Below are 13,896 nucleotides of genomic sequence, written 5' to 3' on the forward strand. Positions count from 1 at the left end.
CTCCCAATGCAGGGGGTCCGGGTTTGATCTCTGGTCAGGGAACTAGATCCCACATACCACAACTAAAGATGCCACGTGCTGCAACTAAGACTTGGTGCAGCCAAAATAAAAATATTTTTTAAAAAACCCAAAAACTGCCAGCACTAAGGCTAACAATGTCTATTGTGTATATTCAGATTATTTTATCTCAGAGTGTATACCTTCCATGTAATATGACTCTTATCTTTACTTGCACCCACTGCTTAACCAGAGGAAAAGCCCACACCTGGTAATGATCTACGGTGACTCAGAAACAGTTTCCACTGTGAAGCTCCTGCATTTTTAATATCCCTGAAGGTCAAGGACTTATCTTTTTGGAAGCAGCTTGGCTGTTAAATCATTACATTGGGATTTCTCAGGATATAGCCGTCAAGGTAATTTCTATCCTCAGATTGTTTTTCTAGGTTTGGGAACAAAACTTCCCAGTGTTCCTGTGAGTGGAGAATGCGATGATGGAAGAGCAGGATGTAGGTTTGCACATGGGTCCGGCCTGCCCTGGGAAGCGGGGGTGTTTTTAAGGAGCTCGTTTCTCCCCCTTTCCCAGCCGAGGCTGTGCTTCTGCCGACAGTACCTCGGCTCTGGCAGTTCACAGTGGGGTCTGGACAGGAGTTGGGGTCTCTAAGCCTGGATCATAGTCCACAGGGTTCAGAGCCCCAAGACCCAACCCAGGTCTTTTGTGAAGAGTTTGCCTTGGCAGCAAGTCGGAGCGGTTCTCATTTTAGAGTTGTCACACAGTCGTGCTAAGCAAAATTAGTTCCACATCACTTGGTTAAGGAGGATCATTTTCCCCTTCATGTTCGGAACCGCAAAGACAATAATCACCCTTGTGATTCCGTTTAGCTTGTCTGCAGGGAATCTTAAGTCTCAGAAGTTGATCCCCTCCCCCCACCCCAGTGGGACAAAGCCTAGTAGCTGAATGGAAGGGAACTCATCTGTTCCAGTTTAGACTCTTTAGTAAACTGGGTCTGGTCAGCCTTTGCCTGGCTAATTTCGAGCTAAGTTGTAGTCCAAGAAAAGTTTAAATTCAGGGTTTCTCCCTCCAAGTAAACCAGGCTGTCTTCAGTGTTTCCTTTCTAGACTGTCCCCGGGTTTCTTGACTGTGGGTGTCTCCTCTGCTTCTCTCATTAAATCCAAACTCATCTGTCCTGTATCACCTCCTGAGACACTGGGCCTTTCGGAGTTTCCCAGGCAATAAAATGATCTGATAAGTCATTATTCCTCAAATCTCTAGGGAACCTGGTCGAAGAACTAACATCCCACATGCCACGGGCCAGCTAAGCCCGACTGCCACAACTGGAGAAGCCTGTGTGCACCGCAATGAAGACACCCCCCAAAATTTTTTAATTTTTTAAATTAAACAAAACAAAATTCACGCCCTGCTTTGCTCAGGTCTACTCCTTGTACATCTATTTGCACTTCCTCCCTTTTCCAGCTTGTTCGGCGTTGTGCTTTGGCCCAGTTCAGCGCTTTGCCTCAACCACTCACCACTTTTCAAACAAGCCATGTGTTTCCATAGCTTTGCTTACTCTCTGTTTCAAATGCCCAGCCCGGTTTGCTTAATTAGCAGTCTCCTGAAATCTCAAACATCTCTTAGTGGGGGCCTTTCTGAAAGTCCCTGAGCCCTCCCAGGGAGTGTGGGCACCTTCCCCTTGATTCCCGTGTGCTGTGTCAAGGCGCTGAACACAGTGATGCGTCCGTCCTCCGTTACAGTTGGCACCACATGGCAGAATTACTAGTGGAACTTGATAAAGATGCACACGCTCAGGTGTTACCCCCAAAGATGTATTCAGTAGGTCTGGTCTGACCCGTTGCTAGATTAAGGACCAATACCTTGATCAAGTTCCCCTGAGGAGGAGATGCTTCTTATTCACCTGCCTGTTTTTTTCTAGTACCTGGAATCTGCTCCTTGTGAAGTAGGAGAACGGTAAACATCAGAAGAATATGCTGAGATTAGAGAGGAAGTTGGATTGCAAAGGGAAGCAAGGATTGATGGGTAGGCGTGCATGCTAAGTTGATTCAGTTGTGTCCGACTCTTTGCGACCTTATGGATTGTAGCCCACCAGGCTCCTCTGCCCATGGAATTCTCCAGGCAAGAATACTGGAGTGGGTAGCCATTCCCTTCTCCAGAAGACCTTCCCCAGCCAGGGATCGAATCTGGGTCTCCTGCACTGCAGGCAGCTTCTTTACCGTCTGAGTCAGCAGGGAAGCACAATGGGTAGGACGAACTTTGAATCTGCAGTCTGGCGGTGGGGGTGGGTGATTGCTTTTAGGAGAAGGGTGACATCACAGTGGTGTTTCAAGGTTAATCCAGCAGGATGGTCAAGAGTGGAAAAGGTGAAGAGCAGAGTCAAATGTGGTAAAATGTGGTCCTGTACTCTGGAGGGGGCCCAGAAAGGAGGTGGAACCAGCTGACATTGTGCAGGAAGAATCAACAGGGCCGGGCAGCTGGCTGGCTGTGAGTGGCAGGAGGAGCCAGTGATGTCCCCAAGGCTGTTTGTGTGACGAGGCTGAAAGCTGCTGTGCCTGAGATGGGTCTTTGACAAGATGACTCAGCTCTAGGGTTTGGTGAGTGATGGAAAGACCCAGATCCTTGGATTGCCCTGCAGACCTGACTGTGGCCAGTTGGAACTCTGATGGACGGGGGTGATGGTGGAAGGAGGGCCGGCTGCCTTCCATCCAGGCCATTCTAGGTCTTTCTGGAACGTACGGGGGGGGGGGGGCAGCCACCCTCCTTTCTGGCTCCCATGCACTTGCTGGATGTGCACTGGCCTCAGCAGCCACAGCACCGTCAGCTCCACCAGCACCGCCAGCTCCAAGGGCCACGACTGGCCGCACTCGGCACACAGAAATTTACCAAGACTGTGGCTCACTTGCAACCGTGTCCCGATAAACTGGGCCTCAGCAGAAAAGGATATTCCTGGTAAATGCTGAGAAACATTTACTCAGCATCACTTGGCTTCCGTCGAATGAGCAGAGAACGTGCATGCCCGGCTGTGGTTCCCTCCATGGTGTTAGCCTGAGACGCCTCCTGCTCTGCTTCCCGGGGAGAAGGCGGTGTTCATCTCTGGGGCCCTCTTAGCAACCCCGGCCTCCCTTTGTATAATGCGTACATTTGCAGCCATAAAACGTGAGCGCTTGATTGGGCCAGGAGATGAGACCTTGTGAGGTGGTCGTGAACTCACAGACCCTCAGCTTCTGGCCACTGGCAGATGGGTCTGCTCCTGCTTCTTTCTCTCTGGCTGTCCCCTTGACGGGGCAGACCCGGCCTCCTCCCGCTCAGAAATCTGCCCCCCTCCGTGGCTCTCCTGGGGAATTCTATATTTTTGGCTCCTGGAGAATGAGGACCAGGAGCAGCCCCTGGTGCTTGCTTCCTTAAGAGATGAAAGAAGCTTGACTCTGTGAGCCTGTGAAGGGTATTGAGCCAAGGTCTCCACTTTCTCCCCCACAACCTCTGGCTTCTGAAGAATTCTGATTAGTTTCCTCATCTTCTTTCAAGGGAATGTCTGTAGAAGTCTAAGCACTGCAGTTTTACAGTGTCAGAATAACTTTCAAACTGCAGGTGTGCACGCCTGCTCAGTCATGTCTGACTTTTTGCAACCCCACGGACTGTAGCCCACCTGGCTTCTCTGCTCATGGGATTCTCCAGGCAAGAATACCGGAGTGGGTTGTCATTTCCTCCTCCATGGGATCTTCCCAACCCAGGGATTGAACCCACGCCTCCGACATCAATCGGCAGGCCGCTTGTTTACCACTGAACCATCAGAGAAGCACAGGAGAAAGGCCTGCTCTCGGATGGTGGGGTCAGTTACTACCCCCGCCCCACGTGGTGCACTCTGCACAAACCCCGAGCCAAGTCTGCCGAGGGCTTGGCAGGACAAGCCAGGTCCTGTCCCACCCAGCACACAGCCCCCGGGGTCCCTCACTGGAGGTGAATCAGTACCTCATTTCCTGCCTTTCCTCTCGATGTTGAAGGGACACCTCACTGCCCGCCCCTGCTTTCTGTGAGCCATGATGACTTAGTTCAGGATGAGGCAGTGCTGAGTCAGGAGGTAGGAATCTGCAGGGCAGAAGGAATCTAAGAATTCCTGTCCCACTTCCCCCGTGACCCCAGGATGCAGCTGTGATACCTCTGTCTGCCTTCACCTGGCTCTGTCACTGGCCACGCCATTCACACACTGAGTGTGTCCGCTGTGTGTGTGTGCGCGTGCTCAACTCACAGCAGGCACTTAATTCATTAGAGAGATACTCTTGGGAGTTTCATCACAGATACCTGAACTTCTGAGTCGCATTTTATTGGCTGTGTGGACAGTTCAGGCTTTCTTATTATTTATTTGTTTAGGCTTTTTCTTCTTTTTAAAGACTTATTTGTTTAGCCTTTCTTATTGTTAAGTTGCAAAACTTTTAACATTTTCTCAAGTCTTTTTTTTAAAACCATTTGGCATAATAGCAACTTACAAAAAGGTATATACACTCAGAATTTTCTGTTCCCTAGCCTCGCTCCTAAATTGCCATTTGACTAGTGCCGATTGACCTGGGAAATAAAGAAAAATGGGGGTGAAGAATAGTTTCTTTTTTAATCTGTTCTAACGTCTCAGGATTTCTATGAGATTGCGCAGTAATTCTGGACGTCTTTAATGACAAGGTCTACCTAACAGTGTTCAATACTGATTATGTTTTCTCTGAGAATAATACACGCATTGGGACTGCCCTGGTGGTCCAGTGGCTGAGACCATGCTGCCAACGCTGGGGGCCCGGGTTCAATTGCTGGTCAGGGAACTGGATCCCACATGATGCAACTAAGAGTTCCCATGCCACAGCTAAAGATGCCACAGTGAAGACAGACGATCCCAAGGGCTGCAGCCAAAGAAAGAGTCAAAGTGATGTACACACTAGTGCCTATACCTAACCCGGATAGTGCCTAGGGCTGTTTTGGCTCACGGCCCCGCAGGAATCTTCAGGGGCTTGTGAGGCCTCCCAGCGCGCCTTCAGTCTAGGGAGGGAAGAACACCCATGTCTCCACTTGCTGCAACGTCAGGCCACACGGAGCACAGGCGGCGTCTTCCCGTACTCCCCGCTAGGCTTGCTTGGTCTGCTAGACAGTTTTGTTTACCTCGATTGTCTGCTGTTCAGGGGCTGAACTGAATTTCTTGCTGGAACAGCCCGAGGACTGTGCGAGACCAAGGGGCTTGGGTTGCGGGATGGGGACAGTTTCAGTGTCTTTGCCCCGAAAGTGAAAACATGAGGTTTCCGAAGGTGTTAGCTGACTGATGGGGCCTTAGCATCTTATGTAGGAACTGCAGTAGCGTCATGGCCTCCAAGGAGTCTAGGACCTCCCAAGTGTCAGTCTTGTGCTAGCAATTCATTAGGTCTTGTCACGCCCCCTAAACTCTGAACTGTAATGAGGCTGGAAAGGAACCATAATGTTGTGGTGTCTGAGGCAGAAAAGGCTAGAATTTATGAGCAGCACAGGGAAGCCAGAACCTGAACATGACGGAGCGTGCGGAGCATGGACGCACAGACCCAGAGAGCAGAGGACGGTGTCAGAATATGATTTCATCAAATTTTCAGCACCGAAACAGCTTTTAGTACACCCATCTTTCCTTAAAAATGATTCTTACTATGAGAATCCCCTGACACTCCAGTGGTTAGAACTTGGTGCTTTCACTGCCATGGGCCCAGGTTCACTAAGATCCCACATGCTGTGCAGCCAAAAAAAAAAAAAAAAAATCTTATTACTATTCAGCCATAAAGAATAAAATAATGCCATTTTCAGGAACATGGATGGACCTCAAGATTTCATACTAAGTAAAGTAAGTCAGACAGGGAAAGACAAATATCATATAATATCACCTATATGTGGAATCTATATATGAACTTATCTACAAAATAGAAACAGACTCACTGACATAGAGCACAGACTTGCGGTTGCCAAGGGGGCGGGGGGCAGGGGAGGGGAGGACCGAGAATTTGGAATTAGCAAATGCCAACTACTATCTAAGATGGCTAACAACAAGATCATGCTGTTTACCATAGAGAACTATATTCAATATCCTGTGATAAAACTGTAATGGAAAATAATGTAAACAAGCATGTATGTGTGTGTGTGTGTGTGTATACATATATATATATATGTATATATATGACTGAATCACTTTGCTATACAGCAGAAATTACAACATTGTAAGTCAACTATACTTCAATAAAAATAATCCTTACATCTTCACAATGAAGAAGGAGATAAAGGAGAACTGGAAATGCGCATCACCAAACAAGTTGACCCTGGGGGGTCATACTTGTCTTAACAGTGGAAGCTGTTAGGCCAGCTGACTTTTCTCAACGCCCATGTGTCTTGCAGGGGGCGAGGCCTTCCCCATCTGCGCTGACTAACCCTTGTCACCTTGTGCTTACTCCTCCAGGGGTGACCACCACCTGGGCATGGGACACTGGCCCCTTCCCCACTTCCTCTGAGTGAGCCAGCGGCTGGGGTTACTGGGGGGATGCCTGTCCATCACCGGAAGTCAGACTCTTGGGAGATGGACCCTGATTCACTGCCCGGCTGCAGGCTCGGTGACCTGAGCAGAGGGAGCAGTTTGGAGAGTCGGACCAGCAGCTCCCGTTCCAGAAGCCTCACTCTGGTGAGTGACTGTTTCTCTGGTGCTCTGTGTGCTTGGATGTTGGCTGACTTCACCCTCCTCTCAGGAGTATGTTACAGCATCCTTTTGGGGTAACTGGCCTGATGTTTTGGAATATTTTCTCTCTGAAGTGGCATTTTTATGTTAGTCATCTTAAGTTTTGCACACATGCAGAGCAGAGAATTGGCTGCTGCAACCCAGAGCACACCGTACCTGAAGGCGGCCCCCAGTCCAGCCCAGATACCTGCCTTTACCGTCCAGTGACTGGAAGATGGGAAACACCTCACAAGATAAATCAAATTCACTTTAAAACAGATGTTTAACTCCTTTACAAGTATAAATGCTTCCATATCCCTTTCTCTCAGCATCCAGACCTTTACATGAGTGTCAACAAGCTTTGGCCACTTGAGTGAAAAAAAAAAAAAAGAAAAAAGTCTTTAAAGTTAAGAAATGACCTTTTGGCCCTCCCCACTCCTCAGAGTTAGGGATGGAGACCTTCATATTCATAGAGGGAAGGACAGGAGAAAGTTCATCTTGAATCGTAATAATAATGGTCCATTGTTCATCTCAGCCTGTCTTCTAATGGGAGCATGAATTTCCTTCAGATACATGGAGCCCTGAAATTAACTTCAGCTGTGCTGAACATACCCACTACAGTATCCTTGCCTGGAGAATTCCATGGACAAAGGAGCCTGGTGGGCTACAGTCCTTGGGGTCGCAGAGTCTGACACAACTGAGAGACTAATACTTTCACTTTCATGGTAAACATAGGGACTCACCTGATGGTTCAGATGGTAAAGAATCTGCCTGCAATGCAGGAGACCTAGGTTTGATCCCATGCTGGGAAGATACCCTGGAGAAGGGAATGGCTACCCATTCAAGTATTCTTGGATAATCCCTGGAGAATCCCATGGACTAAGGAGCTGGTGGGCTACGGTTCATGGGTTCACAAAGAGTCAGACATGACTAAGCGACTGACACTTTCACTTTTCATGCTGAGCATAAGAAAGAAATAGATAGAGGGCAGTTAGTAGTAAGAATAGAATCTTACAGACTCCTACTTGCATATTTTCTTTTTTCAACCACCCTGGTAAGTATGTAATAAATTTTATTTGATTGATTCACCAAAGGAAAAATATGTTATAAATGACTCTCTGAATATCTGAGAACCTATAAATCCTTAAGTATGGAGAATTTGGGACTAATTTTTTAATTTAAAAAATGTATATGTTAAAAGACATGTTGAGACTTCCCTGGTGGCTCAGTGGTAGAGAATCCCCCTGCCAGTGCAGGGGACACAGGTTCAATCCCTGGTCCAGGAAGATCCCACATGCCATGGGGCAACTAAGCAACTAGTGAAGCCCACGTGCCCTGGACCTGTGCTTCGGAACAAGAGAAGCCACCTCAATGAGAAGGCCGGGCACCAAAAGGAAGAGTAGCCTCTGCTCACCACAACCAGAGAAGGCCACACAGCCACGAAGACCCAGCACAGCCCCAAACAGACAACTTGTTTTTTTAAAAAGACACATTGAAATACTAGGTAGAGAAGACATACAGATTAATACTCCAGTCATTGGTGGAATCTGTTCTCCAAAGCGCAGCTTGGAAACAGCCCTGCTCTGATGTGAATGTGGTGCGGCTAACTGAGGAACACAGTCTGAAGGGCTGCCCTGTGAGCCTGGGGAGAATAAAGTTGCGAATGGTCGTCAGATGACCTCCGTCTCTGAGGAAATAGGTGCGGTGGATATTATGTCAGTGTTTGAATTATTTTTGTGTCTTTCACATTCATTGTCTTGTTGAGCTTGAGACAGATCTCTTAGCATCCTCTTAGGGTTCCGTGACCCCTTTTCCTAGAAAGTAAAAATAATCCCTTCTGCTTCCTCCTGGGAGAGACCATGGCCCCAGGTGTGTCAAGTGCTCTGAATCTGGGGCCGGCAAGTCGCTGCTTTTCCATCTCTGGTACAGTCCTGCGGGGCCCCTTCTTCACATGAGGCATAACGCCCCCTCCCACCACAGCCTCTGCGGTGGCTCACACTCATACACTCTCAGACAGACAGGACTTGAGGGAGCTCTGCAAACCTGCCCATGGAGGACGCTTTCTGTCTCTTCTATGCGTGTGATTTTTTGCGTGCATGTGTGCTAAGTTGCTTCAGTCGTGTCCGATCCTTTGTGACCCCATGAACTGTAGCCCACCAGGCTCCTCTGTCCATGGGATTCTCCAGGCAAGAGCACTGGAGTGGGTTGCCATGCCCTTCTCCAGAGGATCTTTCTGACCCAGGGATCGAACACGTCTCCGGCACTGGCAGGCAGGTTCTTTACCACTGATGCCACCTGGGGAGCCCGTGTGTGATTTCTCCCTTTGCTCAGACACTGAAACAGGTTCTCAGAGGTGAGGATGCCGGTGGAGCCTGCACTCTGGCGGCTGTGGTCCATCCTGACAGAATAGGCTTCAGGTTTGCTCCCCGGGGCAGCGGGTTCTGAGATGGAGGTCACAATGCAGGAAGCTTCTTAGGCCCATTCCTGGGCTCAGCATCTGGAAGGAAGAGGAAGCAGGACTTGAGCAGAGAGAGAAACTGTGATGCAGGCCCAGAGAAGGCCTCAGCTGATCCTCAGGGAGCCCTGGTGCTGGGAGGCCCTCCAGCTGTCTCGCAGTGGGCCGAGCGTGGAGCCTGGACGCCCACTACTCAGCCATCAGCCCTGGGTTGGGACACCCCTGGAGGGAGGCTGACCTTGACAGGACGGTTCCCAAGGGGACTGCCAGCTGAGGGCCGCCTACCAGCAGCATGCCCAACAGGTGGGGGACAAGTCCTTCATCCCGAGGGTGCATCACACTCTCGGCCACAAAGGTGTAGGAGAAAAGGAACAGAGCCTTTCAGAGGGACCAACGTCACCAGAGCAGCTACAAGATGTTTGAATCAGAAGAAGCAAAACTGTGAAATGAACTTGGGGAGTTTGTAAGAGACCACCATGTAAATAAAGCTCTTTATGCAGTGTCCGTCTAGGCAGGTGGGGCTTTCATACTCTTCTGTCAGATTTGGAGAACACGTGTGATGCTGACTCTTTGTCAGGACGTCAGACCCAGGAAGTCATCTTCAGAGACCAAAGCTCTTCTTTGAAAGGAGGTCTGTTAAGTTTCAGCTCCACAGTCACAGGGAGAAATGGATTATTGTGAAACTTTTATCATGGATATATTTATGGTAAAATATTAGAAATACCTTTCGGTTCAAAGATGAGAAAGACTGTTGATCTTTTACATTTGTAAACCCCAGGGGGGTCAAGGTGAGCAGGGTGAGCACAGTCTTACAGCTCTGAGCTGCCTGTGCTGGAAGGCGTTTGTGGGCCTCAGTGCTGGGGGACGTAGGTTCCACAGTGGAGCCAAGCATAGATCAGAAAGCCATTCCCCAAGGTGTTTATAATTCCTCTTAAGCCCTCCCAGAAATCTGTATGCATTTTTCCAGTTGCTTTCTTCTTTACTGATGCTATTCAGTAGCCTGAAAAGCAGCTCAGAATAGTAATAAACACAGGATATTGGAGACATGCCTGGGTTCAAGTTAAATTTGCCTCCCTTTGTAAGCTGGAACAGCTACTTAATCACTTTCTCCATCAGTTCAAAAAGGGGTGGGGGCTGAGAGGGATAGTGATTTCTTTCTCCAGGGTTACTGTAGAGATGAAATGCCCAGTGTCTAACCGGTGCTTCCTAATTGCTGGTACCAGCTTCTCCAAGTGCCCTGTTAGCCCAGGTGGAGAACAGCACCACTATGCCTCTTCGTCTTGTTTGGGCCCGTGCTCTCTCTTCTATCCATCTCTTAGCAGTAGCCTTCTGAACGTCTTTCTTTGACCAGTGAAGAAGAGATGGTAAAAGGAAAACCCATTTTGTAATTCCACCCATCTTATTGTGGGGCATCACCTTGACTTTAAATTAAAGAATGCCTGCCCTCTACTCTTTTCTATCCGGTAAAATCTTACAGTAGCACTGTGACATATTTGATTCATCTGTATGTTCATCCTTTTATGTAATAGAGAACAGTTGTGGAAACGGCATTACGGGATCCATACTTTTATGAAGTACGTCATTCAGTTATATTCTTATATTATGTTTGCTTGATTCGGTCCATACCCCACTCACCTACCTGCTTCTCACTGTCTGATGGAGGATGTGTTCCCATCCCATTCCAGTACTTTCTACCTAGACCAGTGGACTCTTTTTAAGCTTCAAGCATTTCCCTTCAGGGAAAAATCATCAGGCCAACTTTAGTTGTCATCTCTTTTTCTTTCACAGTTGTGTATCTTGCTTAGATAGAACGGATACACGGAGAAAATCTGGCATTTGATTTTAAATGGCAACTAGAGTTTTCTAAATGCCTGTGGAACATTTGACTTTTACAAAACACCATATTAGCAGCCAGGTTCCCCTGAATGGTGAACTGTCTACACCACTACAGAATCTCTAAGTTTTTAAAAAATTTGTTATCCTTATACTCTGCTTTCTAAGAGTCCAAATTTGTGGAGGATATATCTAAATACGTAGTCTTTTTATGATTTGTCTCTTTAGAATGAGAATCAACCGTAGTAGTTTCTACACTCCCTGTTCTTGATTCTCTGACCTCATAAAAGATTCATCAGCAATAGTGTTTTTAGGCCTCCAGATTGTATGGGATTAAATGCACCCCTTGTAAGACTCTTTAAGTAAAACACAGTCAAGTTCTGGTACTTCCCTGAAGCTCAGACTCTGCATTCCCAATGCAGGGGGCCCAGGTTCAATCCCTGGTCAGGGAACTAGATCCTATGTGCTGCAACTAAGACCCAGGGAGGCTAAATAACTTTTAGAAGACAGTCTGATTCCACTTTATAGAAGTGGGTATTTCTTTTAAGCAAAGGTTATTTTAAGAAGAAGATAAACATTAATGCCTAATGTTAAACGAGAGTATCGTAAAGCTTTTAAACTCCCGTTGCCTGGAAGAGAACAGATCTTTGTTCTTTAGAAACCTTTCTCCTGAGCCAGTACAAGTTAAAAATTGAAAGAGCTGCTTAGGTAAGATTGTTGTGGCTATCCACATGGCTGCCGTTATGACCTAGGCTATTCTGGGAAGGTGAAGTAAATGAACTCTTTATCACTCAAGAGGTTGGTTGTGTTGAACTTCCCTAGTGGTCCAGTGGTAGAGTCCACCCGCCAGTGCAGGGGACACGGGTTTGATTCCCTGCCGAAGAATTGATGCTTTTGAACTGTGGTGTTGGAGAAGACTCTTGAGAGTCCCTTGGACTGCAAGGAGATCCAACCTGTCCATTCTAGAGGAGATCAACCCTGGGATTTCTTTGGAAGGAATGATGCTGAAACTCCAGGACTTTGGCCACCGCATGCAAAGAGTTGACTCATTGGAAAAGACTCTGATGCTGGGAGGGATTGAGGGCAGGAGGAGAAGGGGATGACAGAGGATGTGATGGCTGGATGGCATCACTGACTCAATGGACATGAGTCTGAGTGAACTCCGGGAGTTGGTGATGGACAGGGAGGCCTGGCGTGCTGCCATTCATGGGGTCGCAAAGAGTCGGACACGGCTGAGCGACTAAACTGAACTGAGCTGAACTGAAGAAGATTCCACATGCCACAGAGCAACTTGGCCCGTGGGCCACAGCTGCTGAGTCTGTGCTCTGGAGCCCGGGAGCTGCAACTACTGAAGCCCAGGTGCTCCAGAGCCTGTGCTGTGCAGCAAGAGAAGCCACCGCAGTGAGAAGGCCAAGCATCACAACTGCAGAGCAGCCCCTCCTCGCCACAACTAGGGAAAGCCTGTGTGCCCCAACGAAGCCCCAGCCCAGCCAAAAAGAAGTCAGCCCTTCAAGCGGCTAGTTGTGGTTGTGTACACGTACTGTTTCTTTTCGTAAACAATTCTTCCTCTGAACATTTTCTAGCAGAATGTACAGCTAGAACTAGAATGAGTGGACCAAATCTTTGCACACTTGACTAAGAGGGTCTCTTTTCCCTCTGAAATGTAAGGACAGCTTCAGTACAATACAAAGTTGTTGTGGTGGTTCTGGAACTTATAGCCTCGAGAGGTGATGGGATTCAAAACAAAAGGTTCAGGAAGGATTTGGAGACATTCATAAATGACAGCTCTTCAGGGTGACAAAGGAAGCTTTGGGTGTAGGTGACTGAGCAACTGAACTGAACTTAACTGAAGCTGCTTCCCTGGTGGTTCAGACGGCAAAGTGTCTGCCTGCAATGTGGGAGAGCCGGGTTCGATCCCTGGGTCAGGAAGATCCCCTGGAAAAGGAAATGGCAACCCACTCCAGTACCCTTGCCTGTAAAATCCCAGGGATGGAGGAGCCTGGTAGGCTACAGTCCATGGGGTCGCAAAGAGTCAGACACGACTGAGCGACTTCGCTTTCCCTTTCCTTTAAGCTGTCTTGAAACCCTCCCTGGTCCCTCAGCAGACAAATCCTATGGCCCTCAACTCACAGAATGAGGCTGTGATCAGATAGCAGTTGTCAGCTCCTGACCACCCCTTCCCTCTCCAAAACCTTTGAGGTCGTTTGGTCTCACCCATCAGTTGTGGAAGGAGAAGGTAAAACAAGTGGAGGTGAGGCTGTCTCCACACCGGCTCCACTGAGGTCTAAACAGGACACTAAGAATCTGACACGTGGGTCGCCAGACAGTTTTAAGGAGAAGACACAGAACAGAGGCATGGAAAGGAGAAGAGACTGGTCAGTAGCAACCCCACTGTCCTTTCAGCTCTGGCTCCTTCCCCAATTGAACCCAAAACTTCCTGGACAGGACGGCTATTTTAAGACAAAGCTAAATAGCTTTGATGAGAGGTCAATTCAGTAAACATGTAGTAAATGCCTGCTACACACCAGATCAGATAGGTGATGGAATAAAACTCGACTTTAATCTTTTCGGGACCTGACAGTGTGGTGACCCAACAGCCGCGTGGAGCTCTGGGACGTGTGACAAGCTGATGTGGGGTCTCACACATGACGCCATGCACTTAAGGCGTTCCCGTTATCGGTCAGGACCGCTTTATAACATTGCCAGTTCAGAGAAGTTCAAGGCAGCCCTCAAAGCCATGACTCTTTCGATCTGTAATCAAAACTGCACACATATCTCATCCCCCACTGGCTTGTTTGTGTCTCTTTCCGGCCAGAAGTACAGGTTTACGTTAACCATAGTGAAAAATTACAATGGGGACTAGTTAAAAATCATCATAATTAAACTGTGATGAAATCGTGG

General features: G+C 48.1%; 1 protein-coding gene across 2 annotated transcripts in view; it reads left to right on the forward strand.

Annotated features, from left to right (window-relative positions):
- Positions 1-13,896, forward strand: part of PROSER2 (proline and serine rich 2) — a 58,571-nt gene that overhangs the window by 28,949 nt on the left and 15,726 nt on the right. For both annotated transcript variants that reach the window (XM_069547240.1, XM_069547239.1), the window contains exon 2: positions 6,456-6,674. In XM_069547240.1, coding sequence (XP_069403341.1) covers positions 6,537-6,674 — 138 coding nt within the window. In that variant the 5' untranslated portion in view covers positions 6,456-6,536. The remainder of the gene's footprint in view (positions 1-6,455; positions 6,675-13,896) is intronic.

Source organism: Ovis canadensis, chromosome 13, assembly GCF_042477335.2.
Source record: "Ovis canadensis isolate MfBH-ARS-UI-01 breed Bighorn chromosome 13, ARS-UI_OviCan_v2, whole genome shotgun sequence".
Taxonomy (NCBI): domain Eukaryota; kingdom Metazoa; phylum Chordata; class Mammalia; order Artiodactyla; family Bovidae; genus Ovis; species Ovis canadensis.